At 51.0% G+C, this 13,006-nt stretch overlaps 2 protein-coding genes across 2 annotated transcripts in view; one reads left to right on the top strand and one right to left on the bottom strand.

Annotated features, from left to right (window-relative positions):
- LOC136303899 (serine/threonine-protein kinase PAK 3-like) overlaps positions 1-13,006 on the bottom strand; it is a 124,809-nt gene that overhangs the window by 103,252 nt on the left and 8,551 nt on the right. The gene's annotated exons all lie outside the window — the stretch shown is intronic.
- On the top strand, positions 828-11,777 carry LOC136303881 (serine/threonine-protein kinase PAK 3-like). The gene is made up of 10 exons (XM_066207580.1): positions 828-906; positions 1,289-1,326; positions 1,771-1,893; positions 2,470-2,811; positions 5,771-5,883; positions 6,522-6,639; positions 7,483-7,582; positions 8,029-8,225; positions 10,188-10,325; positions 11,694-11,777. Exons 1-10 carry the CDS (start codon positions 828-830, stop codon positions 11,775-11,777), a joined length of 1,332 nt encoding a protein of 443 aa, XP_066063677.1.

Genomic DNA, 13,006 nt, shown 5'->3' with positions numbered 1-13,006 from the left:
CCTCAGAGGGGCACAGCTCCCGGGCCCTGCGGGCAGAGCTGCCTTGCCCAAGGACAGCCGCTGTGGCGGCCGGGGCAGCTGCACGGCCCAGGGCCAAAGCCCCGCGGCACCCTCAGTCCAGCCCGCCTGACCGGCCCTGCGGCCTCACCCGGGCTCGGGGCTAGCAGCAGCAGCTCCCTGCTCACTGCTGGAGCTGGTGGCCTTCAGCTTCTCCCCGCTGCCTCCTGTCAGTCCCTGCCTGTCCTCAAGGTCGGCAGGGCAGCCGTGGCCAAAGTGGAGCCTCTGGAATTGGTTCCACGGCCTGGCAGAGCTGCCCCCTCAGCCCCCTGTGTCTCCCCGTCCTTCAGCAGCTCCTCAGGGGACAGCGCCGGGGGCCACCGGCAGCTCCCAACGCTCCAGGGACACCCGGGGCTGGAACTGCTGCTCCGCCCGGCCCGGCCGCCAGCTGGGGCTGGGCACAGCAACAGGGGGCACAGGGGGCACAGGGGGAAAAACAAGAGCTGAAACAGGCAGCCGAGGAGGGAAAGAGGTAAAAATGCAGCCTAGGCCTACACAGACATCAGTCTCTCGGTCTGTATCAATTCACAGACCATCACAGAGCATTTGCTTTGTGATGTCAGGGCACGGTTGCCACGTGGTCGTGGTGACATCCGAGGTTGTCTTGGTGCACGGAAGGCCTCAGGGGTGTCAGAGCAGCTCTTGAGCTTGCTCAGCACAGGAGCTTTTGTCCTGCGCTTGAGTCTTTTGTCAGTGGGCAGCTGAACACGGAGAGTAGCCTTGCTGTTCTTTAGTGTTAGAGTTTGCAAACTTGCACAGCAGCTGCCACAATGATTGGGCAGCTTGCAGCTGTAGTTTTCTCTGTTTATGGAGTCGGATATTCCTGCTATTTCCTGACACAGCTGGCACGTAAGTAGAGGTTTCCCCTGGGTGTCACCTAACTGGGCTTTTGTATGTCTTCCTGCTCTTTCTTAGTGACTGAGTTGATTTGGAAACAGAAAGGCCATTTGGATGCCGCTTGGGTGAAGCGCTGTCAACACGTTCAGCTCAAAAGGGGGTGTCTGTAGCCAGGGCTGTGCGGGCAGCATTTGCAAGGGAGCCTGCAGGGGTTGTGTTCCCTCCATGAGAGAGTGTGTGGCAGCAGAGTCTGTCATTTCCTCCCTTTGCTGGGTCAAGCGGGACAACTTTGAAAATGTGGACTGGGAGGCCTTCTTGGAAGGTGCTGTAAAAATGCTCTGGTTGTCTCCAGCGTTCTCAAAAAATCTGGTTTATTTTCCCTTGCCCACTGCAGGTCACCTGAGCCGAGTGTTCAGAGGTTCTGATCCTGAGGTGAGTAAGAAAGGAACATTTGATGTTCCTGGCGTTTAAGAATTGTGCAGCAAGCTGTCAGCTTGGCCTGTGGCAGTAGAGTGCAGAGGACCAGATGAGCAGGCTGCAAGAAAATCCATTTCCATGTCTGCAGCAGCAAGAGCAAAGGCGTCACTGGCTATTTCCTAATTTTCCATTTCCTCATTTTCCATTGCAGAGCTTTAAAAGAGCTAAAAGCCCAGTTTTGCAGGGAGAAAGTTGCCCCCACAGAGTAGCCAAGGGGGGAAAATCTGATTCAGAGCAATTGGCAGCACAGTTGAATCAGCCTATTTGAATTTAGTCTGAGTGACTTAGAATCCCATTGCTCTTAAGGTCGATGATTTGTGCTTAGTACAGCCGGTTTGAGGGCTGAAGAGAAGGAAGCTTATAAATGAGCCTGTATCTCACCGTCCTCTCTGTCCACAGATCACAGAAGCAAGAGCAGACTCTCCTCTGGCTCCCTCTTCTCCTGCAGAAGAGGCCAACGAGGAGCCAAATGACCACAGGCCTCCAGCAGCGGTCACACCACAGCTGGAACTTTCCCAGACAGTAAGTGCCACTTCTGGAGGGTGCTGTCTTTAGTGCAAGGCAGAGGTGCAAGTTTCTGCCCAGCCAGCTCTCGCTGCTGCTGGCTGAGGGTGCTGAGTGCTGCAGTGCTGCCAGGACCTAGGGTCTCCCCCCAGCCAGTGACAGCTGGGCAATGGGCTTTGATCTGCCACGTTGAGTCACCAAAGGGCTGGTGCTCCGCGTGAGCATCTGGCTCAGCGAAGCTCTATGCCTTGGCTTCTGCAGAGCTATAGCCCAAGGGCGCACGGGCTCCTTCTGGAAGTCAAGAGATTTTGTTTGTTTGTTTTCCTACTTGGGACACCTGTGTTTGGCTTCTGGAAAGTTTCTGTAGTTTTCTCGAGTCGTTCATCACTTCTACAGAGTCTTTTGGGCACTCCAGTTGTGCCCAGCCTTGTCACGTGCAGAGATTGGCACTGGGAAAGGAGGTTGGCAGTGGAAGCAGAGGTGGGCAGGGACACAGAAAGAAGTGGCTGAGCGAATGTGATTTTGAGGCTGAAAGAGGAAAAAGCTGAGCCTGATGGCAGCTCCCTGTCACTTGCTCTGCGTTTGTGTGTGCAGAATCTCAAGGCAGAGCCACAAGCAGAGCTGCCTGAAGCTCAGAGTGACATCAAGGCAGTGAAGAGGAGGAACACAGAAGACATGATGGAGATTCATCCTCAAGAGGAGATGCATCTCCATCAGCAGAGGGGACATCAACAAGCTCAGGTGAGTGAGAGAGGTGAAGCTACTCCAATGAGGAAACATCCTCTCTCACTTTATTTTCAGAATGACAAGGAACAGCTGCAAGCAGGGCTGCAGGAAATGGAGGCTAGGGTCAAGGCAAAAGAGAAGAGGATGGAGCAAGAAATGAAAACAATGAGAGACATACTCAATGCCCTCCGTCAAAATCTTCAAAAGCAAGTGAGTGAAACAGCAATAACTGCCACAGTCACCAAGCTGGTGCTTTCTGCCCTTCTTGCCTTTCCACTGCAGAGCAGCAGGCAAATGGGGTGATGCCTCTGAGGGCCATCCTGCTGTAGTGTCTGTGGCAGCCATTCTAAAGGACATTTCCTGGTATCTTGAATCTCGACTGCTGCCCTGGACAATGGAAGTAGTCCTTTGGCCTTTTGGCCAGCAGTCATCCAAACTGACTCCTGCTGGCCTCTTCTCGCTCTCCTCATTTCTTGTGGTGTTTTAACAGTGGAACGTGGATCCCAAGATGGAGGATGGAAACAAGCTGTCTGTAGCCCTTGTAAATCTCTTCTTTCCCTTTGCTCACAGCTGATGACTCTTGGCTACGAGGGACAAGCTGTAGCCTCTGACTGCTTTGTTCTCTTTGACTCGAGGTGGAAGTGTTGACATCTGGCCAGGCAGCCTGCAAAGGCCTCCGGCAAATGGCTGAGAAGGAGGAGCCCCAGGATTGGTGTGAGCCACAGGAACTGCCTCCACCAGAAGTGCTGCCGGTTGAGAATGACCTGAACGTGGTGGAGGACAAGAGCACTCCATGGGGGGAGGTAGAACATTTGAACCGGGAGCTGCAAGTGTGTCTGCAGCCCTTGGAGGGGGAAAAGAGGGAGGAAGTGCAATATGGTCCTTGGGAAGAAGTGGAATATGGTCCATGTGGCAGTCGTCCTTCAGAAAATCCCTGGAAATGGAAGATGAATCTGGCCATGAACTCCAGTAAAACCAGCCTTTGGCTTTGGCCCATCCAGTCAAAGAGAAGTGGACGTGCAAAAAATCCATTTTAAGAGCCCTGCGTGTGGCAGGCTGACAGCATCCTCCTAAGGGCTTGCATTTGGGACGGCATCTCAGGGTCATCTCCGCCAGCCACGTTTCTGAACCAAACTCATTTCTTCTCCCAGATCTACACAGGCTCTTGCACTAAACCTGCTGCAGCAGGAGCATTGTGTCAAAGAGCCTTTGCTCCCCAAGCCGAGAAGGTGAGCCCGGGCAGTCGGTTCATCTGCAGCGCTGACACAGCTGCTGCTCAGCAACAGCTGATCGAGGAGGACTCCCTGGAGCTACTGAGTACGTCTTGTGTATTTCTTGTCTGAGGGACGGTGTCTTGTGTGCATGTGGCAGCGTAGCTGGACCAAGTGGTCCTCCTCAGTCTGATATCACAGGGACAGTTAGGATTCTCCATAGGAACTTGTGTAGAAAATCAGTCTCTGCTGGCCATCTGTGCTTCAGAGCTGTCTGTCTGTCTGTCTGTCTGCTTGTTGTTGTTGCTGTTAGCCAGCGGACCACAAAGGGTTCAGAGCCCCACGCAACGGGGCTGCCTTTTTAGGTGTCTCCTGGAAGCTGGGATCTCTGCTTGAAAGTCAGCATCTTGAATTTTGTTTTCCTCAGGGACAGTTGTCAGCACGGAAAATTCCATGACAAAATACATCAAAGTCGAAAATATCGGCAGCGGGTGAGTCCAACCACAAAACCATGGGCCAGGTGTTTTCCTGGTGGAGTATCTATCAGGTCTGAAGTCAGGCCAGCTGCAAACGTGTTCAGACACTGAGGCTAGACTGTCCCATCTCTCAGTACCAGTCAGAATTTGTGAACCTGGCCAGAAGGCGTTATCAAAGACATCTCCACACTGCCAAGGTCTTGCCTGCAGTAGGCAACAGGACCTGGTAGATCTCCTGGTCTCTCAAGTGTGGGACAGCTGTGTGCTAATTTCCTTTGCATTTTTGTATATCTCTAATCAGCTGGCCACACTAACAGAGGGAGAAGAATCTTGCTTGCCTGAAAGAGGAAGCCTAGCCCCTATCATAGCTCTCTTTGCAAGAGTTTGCTGTAGGAAATATTCCATGGTCAGGATTAGAACTGCACAGTTTAGAAACTGAAACCCGAGAAGAAAGTAGAAACTCTCTTTCTGAGCTGAGACAGTAAACCCCAATGCATCAGGCCCAGTGGCCATGCACTTGAGAGCAAAATGCATCATCTGCCTTCTGACAGAGCCCTTCTGCATCCTGCAGGTTCTAGGCATTTCCAGCAGAGATCTCCAGTCTGGGCTGGCTTTCACTCCAAGGTCTAAATGGTTTCTCCTTTCTTTGCTGCTCTTTTGTTTCTAGGACTTTTGGAGAGGTTTGTAGAGCGCTCGACACTGCCACAGGAGGAGAGGTAAATGTCAACAGCCCCCACAGACTCTGCTGCTCTCGGGGGCTTTTCTCTCTGGTGTCAGCTGTGGCTGCAGCTTTGGCTAGAGCTGTGTTGAAAAGACACAAGAAGCACAGACTTGTGACAGCCTGCCAGTTGCATTTGGGACAGTCTTTGTCCTTCTCAGCTGCCAGAAGGAAGGCAAGGAGGGTAGTGGCTCCTTTCACTGAAGGACTCGCTCACTTGCTGAATTGCTGAAACAAAGGTGGTGCCTCCTCGAGCATCTCCCTGCTCTTTGGGGCTACAGCTTGAGTCCTGAGTTCTCATTTCTGACTGTCAGCAAATACATCTGAATGTCACTGGTAGTTCCCTTAGCCACCTGCAGTGCTGCACTTAGGAAGTGCCCTTAGGGAGAGAGCTGCAAGGCATCCCTAAAAGCCCTAAGCCCTGCCCATAGCCCAAGAGGTAGCCACAGAGTAGTAAGGGGCGGATTACTTCTGAATCCCAGAAAGAGCAGCAAAGAGTGTGCTCAGAGGTCTGTGGGTGATAGCTGAGACACCCTTGTTACCAAGTGGACAAGACAAAATATCAGTGACCACGTGTCCTGTGACTGGCCCCCAAAGGAGCAGAGAAATGGGCTGTTGGAATGTCAGTTGCTAATTACTCCTTGGTCTAATCCCAAGGCACTTTGGCACAGCTTAGCTGTGCCATTCCAAAACCATGCGCTGCATGAGCGTTGTGGTCTCCTGCCACCAGCTTGGAAAGTGACTGATTTTCAATGTCATTTTAGGTGGCCATAAAGAAAATCAATCTCCAAGGACTGCGGAAGAAGGAATTAACCTTCTCTGAATTACTGGTCATGAAGATGAATGGGAATCCCAACCTGGTCAACATTTTAGACAGGTGAGTTGTTGTGCTTCTGTCCCATGAATGTTTGGTTACCTCTTGCAGAGACGCAAAGTAAAAACCCACTTTGGTCACTGGCAGAAAATAGAGCTGTTAATTATTGGTTGATTCTTATTGCTCTGTTCATCTGCCATGGATGGGAAGAGAGTGCATCTTGCCTGCATGAGTCGTGCCTGGCATGTGTAGTTTGAAAAGTGTTCAAAGACCTGGATCAATCGTATCTAAGTAAATCAACAGCCTGCAAGTTCAGTGCTGCCATGTTGTTTTGGGGCTTGATTTTTTTTCAAGTATCTTCTTAGGTGCGGATAAACGAAACAAGGATTTGCCTTGGATTGTGTCTCCTCTTTTCCATGGCTTTGCATGGCAGGAAGACTAGGGGCTTTTTTCCCAGAAACATGCAGCTTGACTGGTCTTTTATTTGGCCTGTTCCTAAACTGCATTTTTCACTTGCTGGCATCTCCTTTTTCACAGCTCTGCCTTTCTCCTTGAGACAGACTGCAAACACTGCACAACCTAGAGGCAATGTCATTCCTTTTATTCTCTCCTTGTCACAGAGGGACCTGGAAACAAGAATCAAGCACGAGACCAAGGTAGCCATGCATGTTTATGTCTATGCCCTTGTTTCCTTCTTTCAGCTACCTTGTCAATGAGCAATTCTGGCTGGTTATGGAGTACGTGGATGGAGGCACGCTGAGTGAAATCATCAGCAAGGTCTGCCTTTCTGAAGACGAGATGGCAGCAATCAGTCGTGAGGTCAGGGATCCCATCTGTACTTCTCAGGCCTTGGGCAGGGTGGTCTGGGAAACTGGGCTCAGAACTGGAGTGATTCCATGTGCCAGCCTTTGTTTCAGTATTGCTGGTGTGCTATGGGCAGGCAAGAGCATCTCAAGACAACTGCCTGCCAGGGCCTCTGCACTCACTGGACTCTGATCCTGTACTCTTATCTCCTGCTGTTGTATTCTCGCTCTGTTTCTTGTATTTGTATCTGCCCTTCTCCGCCTTGCCTCTTTAAATGTTTACCTCAAGCCTGTCTGCACTGCATTCCTTGCCTGTAAAAGCCAAGGTGGTGGCAGCAGGATTTGAAACAAAGTGCAAACAAAAGAGAGAGATTCATTTCTCACAGTCCTAAGCTGAAAAGGACAGCAGTGCAGCCAAAATGCTCTCTGCTCATGGAAGGGAACTGCTGTGATACTTCCAAGTCTGTGCTGAGGCCAGCAATAAAACCTTTGTCATGCAGCCTCCCAGCCAAAAGTGATCCAACTTGACAGCAAAGGGAGGGACATTTTCTTTCTTGGCAACCCTCGTTTGACCTCTGCATGAAGAGAGCACATGCACTGCAGCAGCAGTCATTCTGGCTGCTTTGCAGAAGGCAGTCTACAAAGGCAGTTGCTGCTGCTCTTCCAAAGGCTGGCATGCCTCTCCTTAGAAAGGTGCTGCTCTGCTAGTCTTGGAGCAGCAAGCTCTTCCTCTCGCTGGCACTGTGTTCTGCCATGCCGCCCCATTCCCCTGGAGAGGGAATTTTTAGGCTGTTTCCTTTCTTGTGTGATGAAATCACTTCCCTAAGTTTCGCCCTCCTGTTTCTGTTTTCTCTCTCAGTGCCTGCAAGGATTGTATTTTCTTCACTCGAAGCACGTGATCCACCGAGATGTGAAGAGCCACAACATCCTTCTGGGAAGCGACGGCTCTGTCAAGCTGGGTCAGTGTATTCTTAGTCAGGTGCGGCGTTCCAAGCACGCAGAGCGTGGGGCTGCTTTGAGTGACTGCCAGCTCCCCAAAAATGGTGCTGGTGGGAGTGCAGGGGCTCCTGTTGCAAGCTGAAGGCAAAATTGCAACATGCACAGAGGTGTGACAAGGAACCACAAGCAGTCAAGAGTGGCGTGGGTCTGTGTCCCTTCCAGAGGGAGAGAGCTACAATCTAAAGCTTCAGGGGAATAAAGGACACTGCTGTGAGCAGTGTTTAGAAAGCTGGCATTTTTTTGCAGGTGGCCAATACCACACTTCCTGGGCTTAAGCCCCGAGGAAAGGAAGTGTGGACAGTGCTCCAGGAGATTCAAGAGCACATTCTTAGACTGAGAGCGGGGAATTCTTTTCTTTGGGTTCCTAATTTGAGGTGGTTTTCATTGTGTGTTGTTTTCTCCACAGCTGATTTTGGCCTCTTTGCTCAGCTCCTCCCTGAGCAAAGTAGGCAGAGCTCAGTGGCCAGGACACCTGGGTGGATGGCTCCTGAAGTTATGAAAGACCAACCGTATGGCCCCAAAGCAGACATTTGGTCGCTTGGAATCGTGGGCATTCACATGGTGGAAGGAGAAGTTCCTTCCTGGAATGAAACTCCTGTCTCGGTAAGGTGCAAATGCTCACCGATCCCGCTGTCTTTCTCAGCTGTCCCATGCTGTGTGTGCCATTGGACAAAATCCCATTGCCATCTGCTGGCACCACTTGCAGCTCTTTTTAGAAGGTGGCCTCCTAAAAGTGTCCCCTGCAGCACATCAGCATCTGCTGTAGCTTTGGTTGCATCAGAAGGGAAGTGGAAGGTCAAGCAGTTCAGAAACCTGCCATTTTGCCCTCCAGCCATGCCTGACATTTGCTTTTTGAACCATGTTGGAGCTCTGTCTCTGAAGGAAAGGAATTTTACTGTGGAATGGTTAGATATGTTCTTAGTACCCTTGGAAAGGGAGGTTTAATCTTCGCAGTTTCAATTTTATAGACAAAGTAAGAAAAGAGGAAAAAGCCAAGGAAAACCCCAGAGAAAAAGAAAAAGGAAAAATAGCAAAAGCAAGTGAAAAAGGGAAAGAAAAAAAAAAGAAAAGCCAAAAGAATAGAGAAAAAGAAAAGCCAAAAGAAAGATCAAAAGAGAAAAGAAACAATCACCAAGTAAATCCCAAAGCAGTCGTGCTTCCTTTTTCCTTTTTTGACCACAGCACAACAATTTTTCTCCATGCTGTAGCATCTTTCCCAAATCCTGTGAGTTATCCAGATTTTCAGCTTTTCAAGACATCTGTCTGGGTGGCCTCTCTAAATTCAGGATGTGTTGCTCCCCAACTGCAGTTAGAATTGTATGCCGGACCCTGAGCTGTTTCTGGGTACTTTAAAAAGTTGATGGGCTTGCAGTCAGGTGCCCGTGGCTGGGATCCAAGGGGTGCGGTTGACGCCGCTGCTGTTCCTTTACCGTGGGAGCAGGGACAGCCCTGGGTTGCACAGTTGTAATGACAGGGAGCACTGCAGCTCCCCACCATGCCCAGTGGCTGAGCTCAGCTGCAGAGGGACACGATCAAAGCCCCTTTGATCTCACCTCTGGCAGTGTGAGAAAAGGAAAGCAAGCTGCCATAAGTATTTGCACTCAAGGGGAGTTTGTTTGCTGGTTTAGGTTTGGAAATTTTTCTCTGGATTGAAGAAGATAATAACAAAGTCTCTTTGGTCACCATCTATTTCAGTGCCAGCAGCACAGAGCTGTTGGTATTGTGATGGGCATTTTTACAGAGACCAGCTCAGAAGCCTCCTGGTGTCATGCGCAGAGCCTGCCGAAACTTGCCGTTCTCTGCCCGGCACTTTCTGCGCTGGGCACACCATGAGTGCATTGACTCGAGTATCCAAATGAGCATTGGCTTATCATAGGGATGGCACTTCTCCTTCCTCTGATTTGACCATGAGAAGGTTTCCTTTTGCCACATAAAGAAGCTGAAACTTGCAGACTGCGGACAGACAGAGCTGTAGGTGTCTCCTCTGTGCCCAAAGAGGCATTTTCATGGCAAAAGATTGGTGCAGGCATCTTTTTGTGTCTGTGTTGAATAGGAGATTCCAAATGTTTGTTTCCTTCCCCGAGGAACGCCTGGTGGATTTCCTTTCATTTCTTCCAATTCCCATTGTTTTCTGGAACAGGACAAAAGGCCTGATGAGTTTTGTTTTATGGCAGCTGTGCGGAAGGGACCAACGAGCAGTGCAGAGGTGCCTTTCATGTAATAATCCTTGGAAATAGTAGGGTTAGTTAGACTAGCAAAGTGCCTCTTCTAAAAAGCCTGTCAGGCTGCTGTGAATCCTCAGAGAAGGAAACATGCTTTTGCTGATGGAGTTCCCACTAACTACGTCAGTCAATGAAATAGCTGCCAAAGCAAGATCTGCTGGATGTTGGAAATCTGTGGCTGCATGGGCATTGGGGTTTTTGTTGGTACAGGAAAGTCAGCTCTGCCTCTCGGCCAGGGCACAAACTGTCGCTGCAGAGTGGAGCTTAAACAATGGGATCTGGGAGGGCAGTTGCAGTTCCAGGGAAAGAAGCAGGTGGAGCCGGGTGTTTCCATTTTCTCCAGCCTCAACTGCTGATAGCCACTGGAGGGAGACCAAGGCTGTGGCAGCCCAACCTGTTCTTGCCGCGCACACGTCACTTCCTGAGCTGCTGCCTGCAGACAGACGAGGCACGGCGCTGGTCTGCCAAGGAGCTGCTGCAGGTAAAATGCCAAGGGGCCGCAGGGGAAACAGTGTCCCAGGGACGGGCTCCTCCTGCACTGAAGTGCAAGGCATCAGATGAGCTCCCCTCCTCCTCACTTCCACACTTGGTGCTTTCAAATGAGAACGCTGAGGAATCCTAGAGTGGCCTGGGCTGGCAGGGACCTGTAAAGTTCATCTGGTCCAAGTGGCCTGCAATGAGCAGGGACATCTTTGAAGAGATCGGGTTGCTCAGAGGCCTGTCCCATCTGACCTTGAATGGTTCCAGGGACAATGCACCTACCAGCTCTCAGGGCAACCTGTGCCAGTGCTGCACCATGCTTTGAGTAAACAGGTTTGTTGTTAGACCTGCTCTGACTCCATCCCCATTTTGTTTAAAAGTATTAGCCCACTTGCTATTGGAAGTGGACCTATGTAAAAAAGTCTTCTATTTTCCCTCAGAAGCCACTTTGAAGTTTTAGAAGGTGGCAATAATGTCTCCCTGGGGTCCATTCTTCTTTCTTCAGGCTGTATAAGTCCAGGTCTCTCAGCCTGTCTTCAGAGGACAGGTGCTCTGTCCTCTGACTGTTTCTGTTGCCCTGTTTTGTAATTTGGTGGGGTGCTCAGTTCTATCTAATGGCAAAAGAGTTGAAGCAGAGCAATGTGGAGAACAGAGGCATGAAATAGTGGTGGAGGAAGCATAGGAAACCAGTCCCAGCCAAGCAGTCAGGCATTTGGCCGTGGGCAGAAGGGGCTGTGGAGGGCTCACTGGGAGCCTCTGAGGGGTTCTGGTTTGTACCCCCCCTCCACTCTTGGATGTTTCTGCCACGCAGACAGGGACAGCTGAGGGTGACTGGTCCCAGCCCCATCTGCTGCCTGGCACAGTCAAGCCGATGGCAACTGCCCCAGGGTTTACTGCCAGCTTGTGTGGCAGAGAGGGAAGTGCAGGATCCAGTGCCGCTCGGCTGTCCCTGCTGGGAAGGAAGGTGCCAGCCAGCACAGGAGGGGCAGGGCATGGAAAGGTAGGCACTGTTCCGTGTCCCTGTGGAAATCAGCACAGTGCCTGTCTTTCAAAGAGAGGGACCTATGTGAGTCATAGAGGTATCCTGGAAAGAGGAAACCCCAGGGAAATTTCTAGAGCAGCGGCAGGGCAAAAGTCCCATCAAGATGAAGACACCAGAATAAACAGATGAGTGGGATTCTGGGCCAGGTTTGCCTATGATGCCAAGGTCCTCATACGAAGCTGTAGGTGCAGATTGTCCCACTGGTCGTGTTTCTGGCTCTTTCTAGAAACCAGAGGGACCCTGATTGAGCCTGTGAAGCACTAAGCTTGGAAAGTCATGGTTCATTGATTTTTGGTTTGTGTTTTTTATTTTCTTTCCTGTGGACAGCATCCGTTTGTAAGATCAGGAAATTCAGCATTCACCCTGACACCGCTGATCATGGCAGTGAAGAAGATAAAGAAGAAGGAGTAGACATGAATGTGACATTCATGTAATGACTGGTTATCTCAATAACCACCTTAGAGAAGGCTTGTAGAGTAGGATTATAGGTTTGATATTCTATATTATCTATATAGAATAGGGTTATGAGGAAATAAAATTGCTGAAACGTAAGCTCATCTGGAAGATTCCGTTCTTTCTCACCCTGTCAATAAGTGCAGCTTTTCTGTCTGAGTGTTCCGTTGTCTGTTGAAGGTGCAGAGTGACATTGACAGCTTCTTAGGTGTGCCTTGAAAGTGGGGAAGGCTCCGCTTCAGTCATCCTCTCCAGACCACAGTGCCTTTGGAATACGGCCCACTGACCGTATTTTGCACACCTGTGGTACTTCAATTTGAGGCAGAAAGGACAGTGGCATTGGCAGGCAAAACCAAAGGAGGAGTGGGGCAGCCAAAAGATCCTGTGCACATGCAGGTCTTCAGCTGTGACTCAAGAGCGTTTGGGTTCGTGCCATTTGGATTTGTATCCCGAAGTGCAATCTCTTTGGCTGCAGGAGAGTCTTGCTCAAGTGAGAAATCAGCAAGATCAGTGAGAGTGCTCTGAGAGGTTTCCTCTGGTGCAGAGCTGTCAGCGTCTGTGAGGTGAGAGCGGACGCAGTCTCGCCCAGGGCGGAGGCCCCTGGCAGAGCCCGGAGCAGCCTGAGCCTGGGCAGAGGCAGGCTGCAAGGAGGCCCTTGTAGCCTGGGAGCAGGCGAATGCTCCGCTCTCAGAGCCCGGCTGGCAGCCGGCCGCTCCCGAGGGGAAGCGTAGCCCAGCTGGGCACAGCACAGACGGGTGGCATCGGCCGTCTGCAGTCTGCACAGGAGCAGAGAAAGGCAAACGGCAGCCGAGGGCTGCAGGCCTGGCTGAGGATTCCCACTCTTGTGCCGGCTGCCCTGGAACTCCTGGCAAAGGGGAGCAGTGTGTGCCGCACTCTGGGCACAGGTGTGCTATAAACGAGGCTGGGACTTGGATGTAATAAAAAAAGGCACTCGCTTATTCAACTTTAAGCAACCACTGGGAGAGGGAACCCAGGATAAGCCCAGGTTCCTCTCAGCAAGCCAGAAATCCAAAGACAGTGTGACATCCCACTGGGTGCTCCTTCAGAGCCCCAAAGTTCTGAAGAAGGATCTCCCCTACAGTCTTACAGTCTCTTTTATCCTCTTTGGTCCCTCCTGATTGGTGCCTTTTGCATTCTCTTCCTAATTGGTTTGTTGTTCGGGCTCT

Source organism: Chamaea fasciata, unplaced genomic scaffold (assembly GCF_029207755.1).
Source record: "Chamaea fasciata isolate MVZ Bird 193981 ecotype frontalis unplaced genomic scaffold, bChaFas1.0.hap1 SCAF_42, whole genome shotgun sequence".
In the NCBI taxonomy this organism is placed as follows: Eukaryota; Metazoa; Chordata; class Aves; order Passeriformes; family Sylviidae; genus Chamaea; species Chamaea fasciata.
The sequence above is the reverse complement of the archived record's forward strand: the minus strand, read 5'-3'. Positions and strand labels throughout refer to the sequence as shown.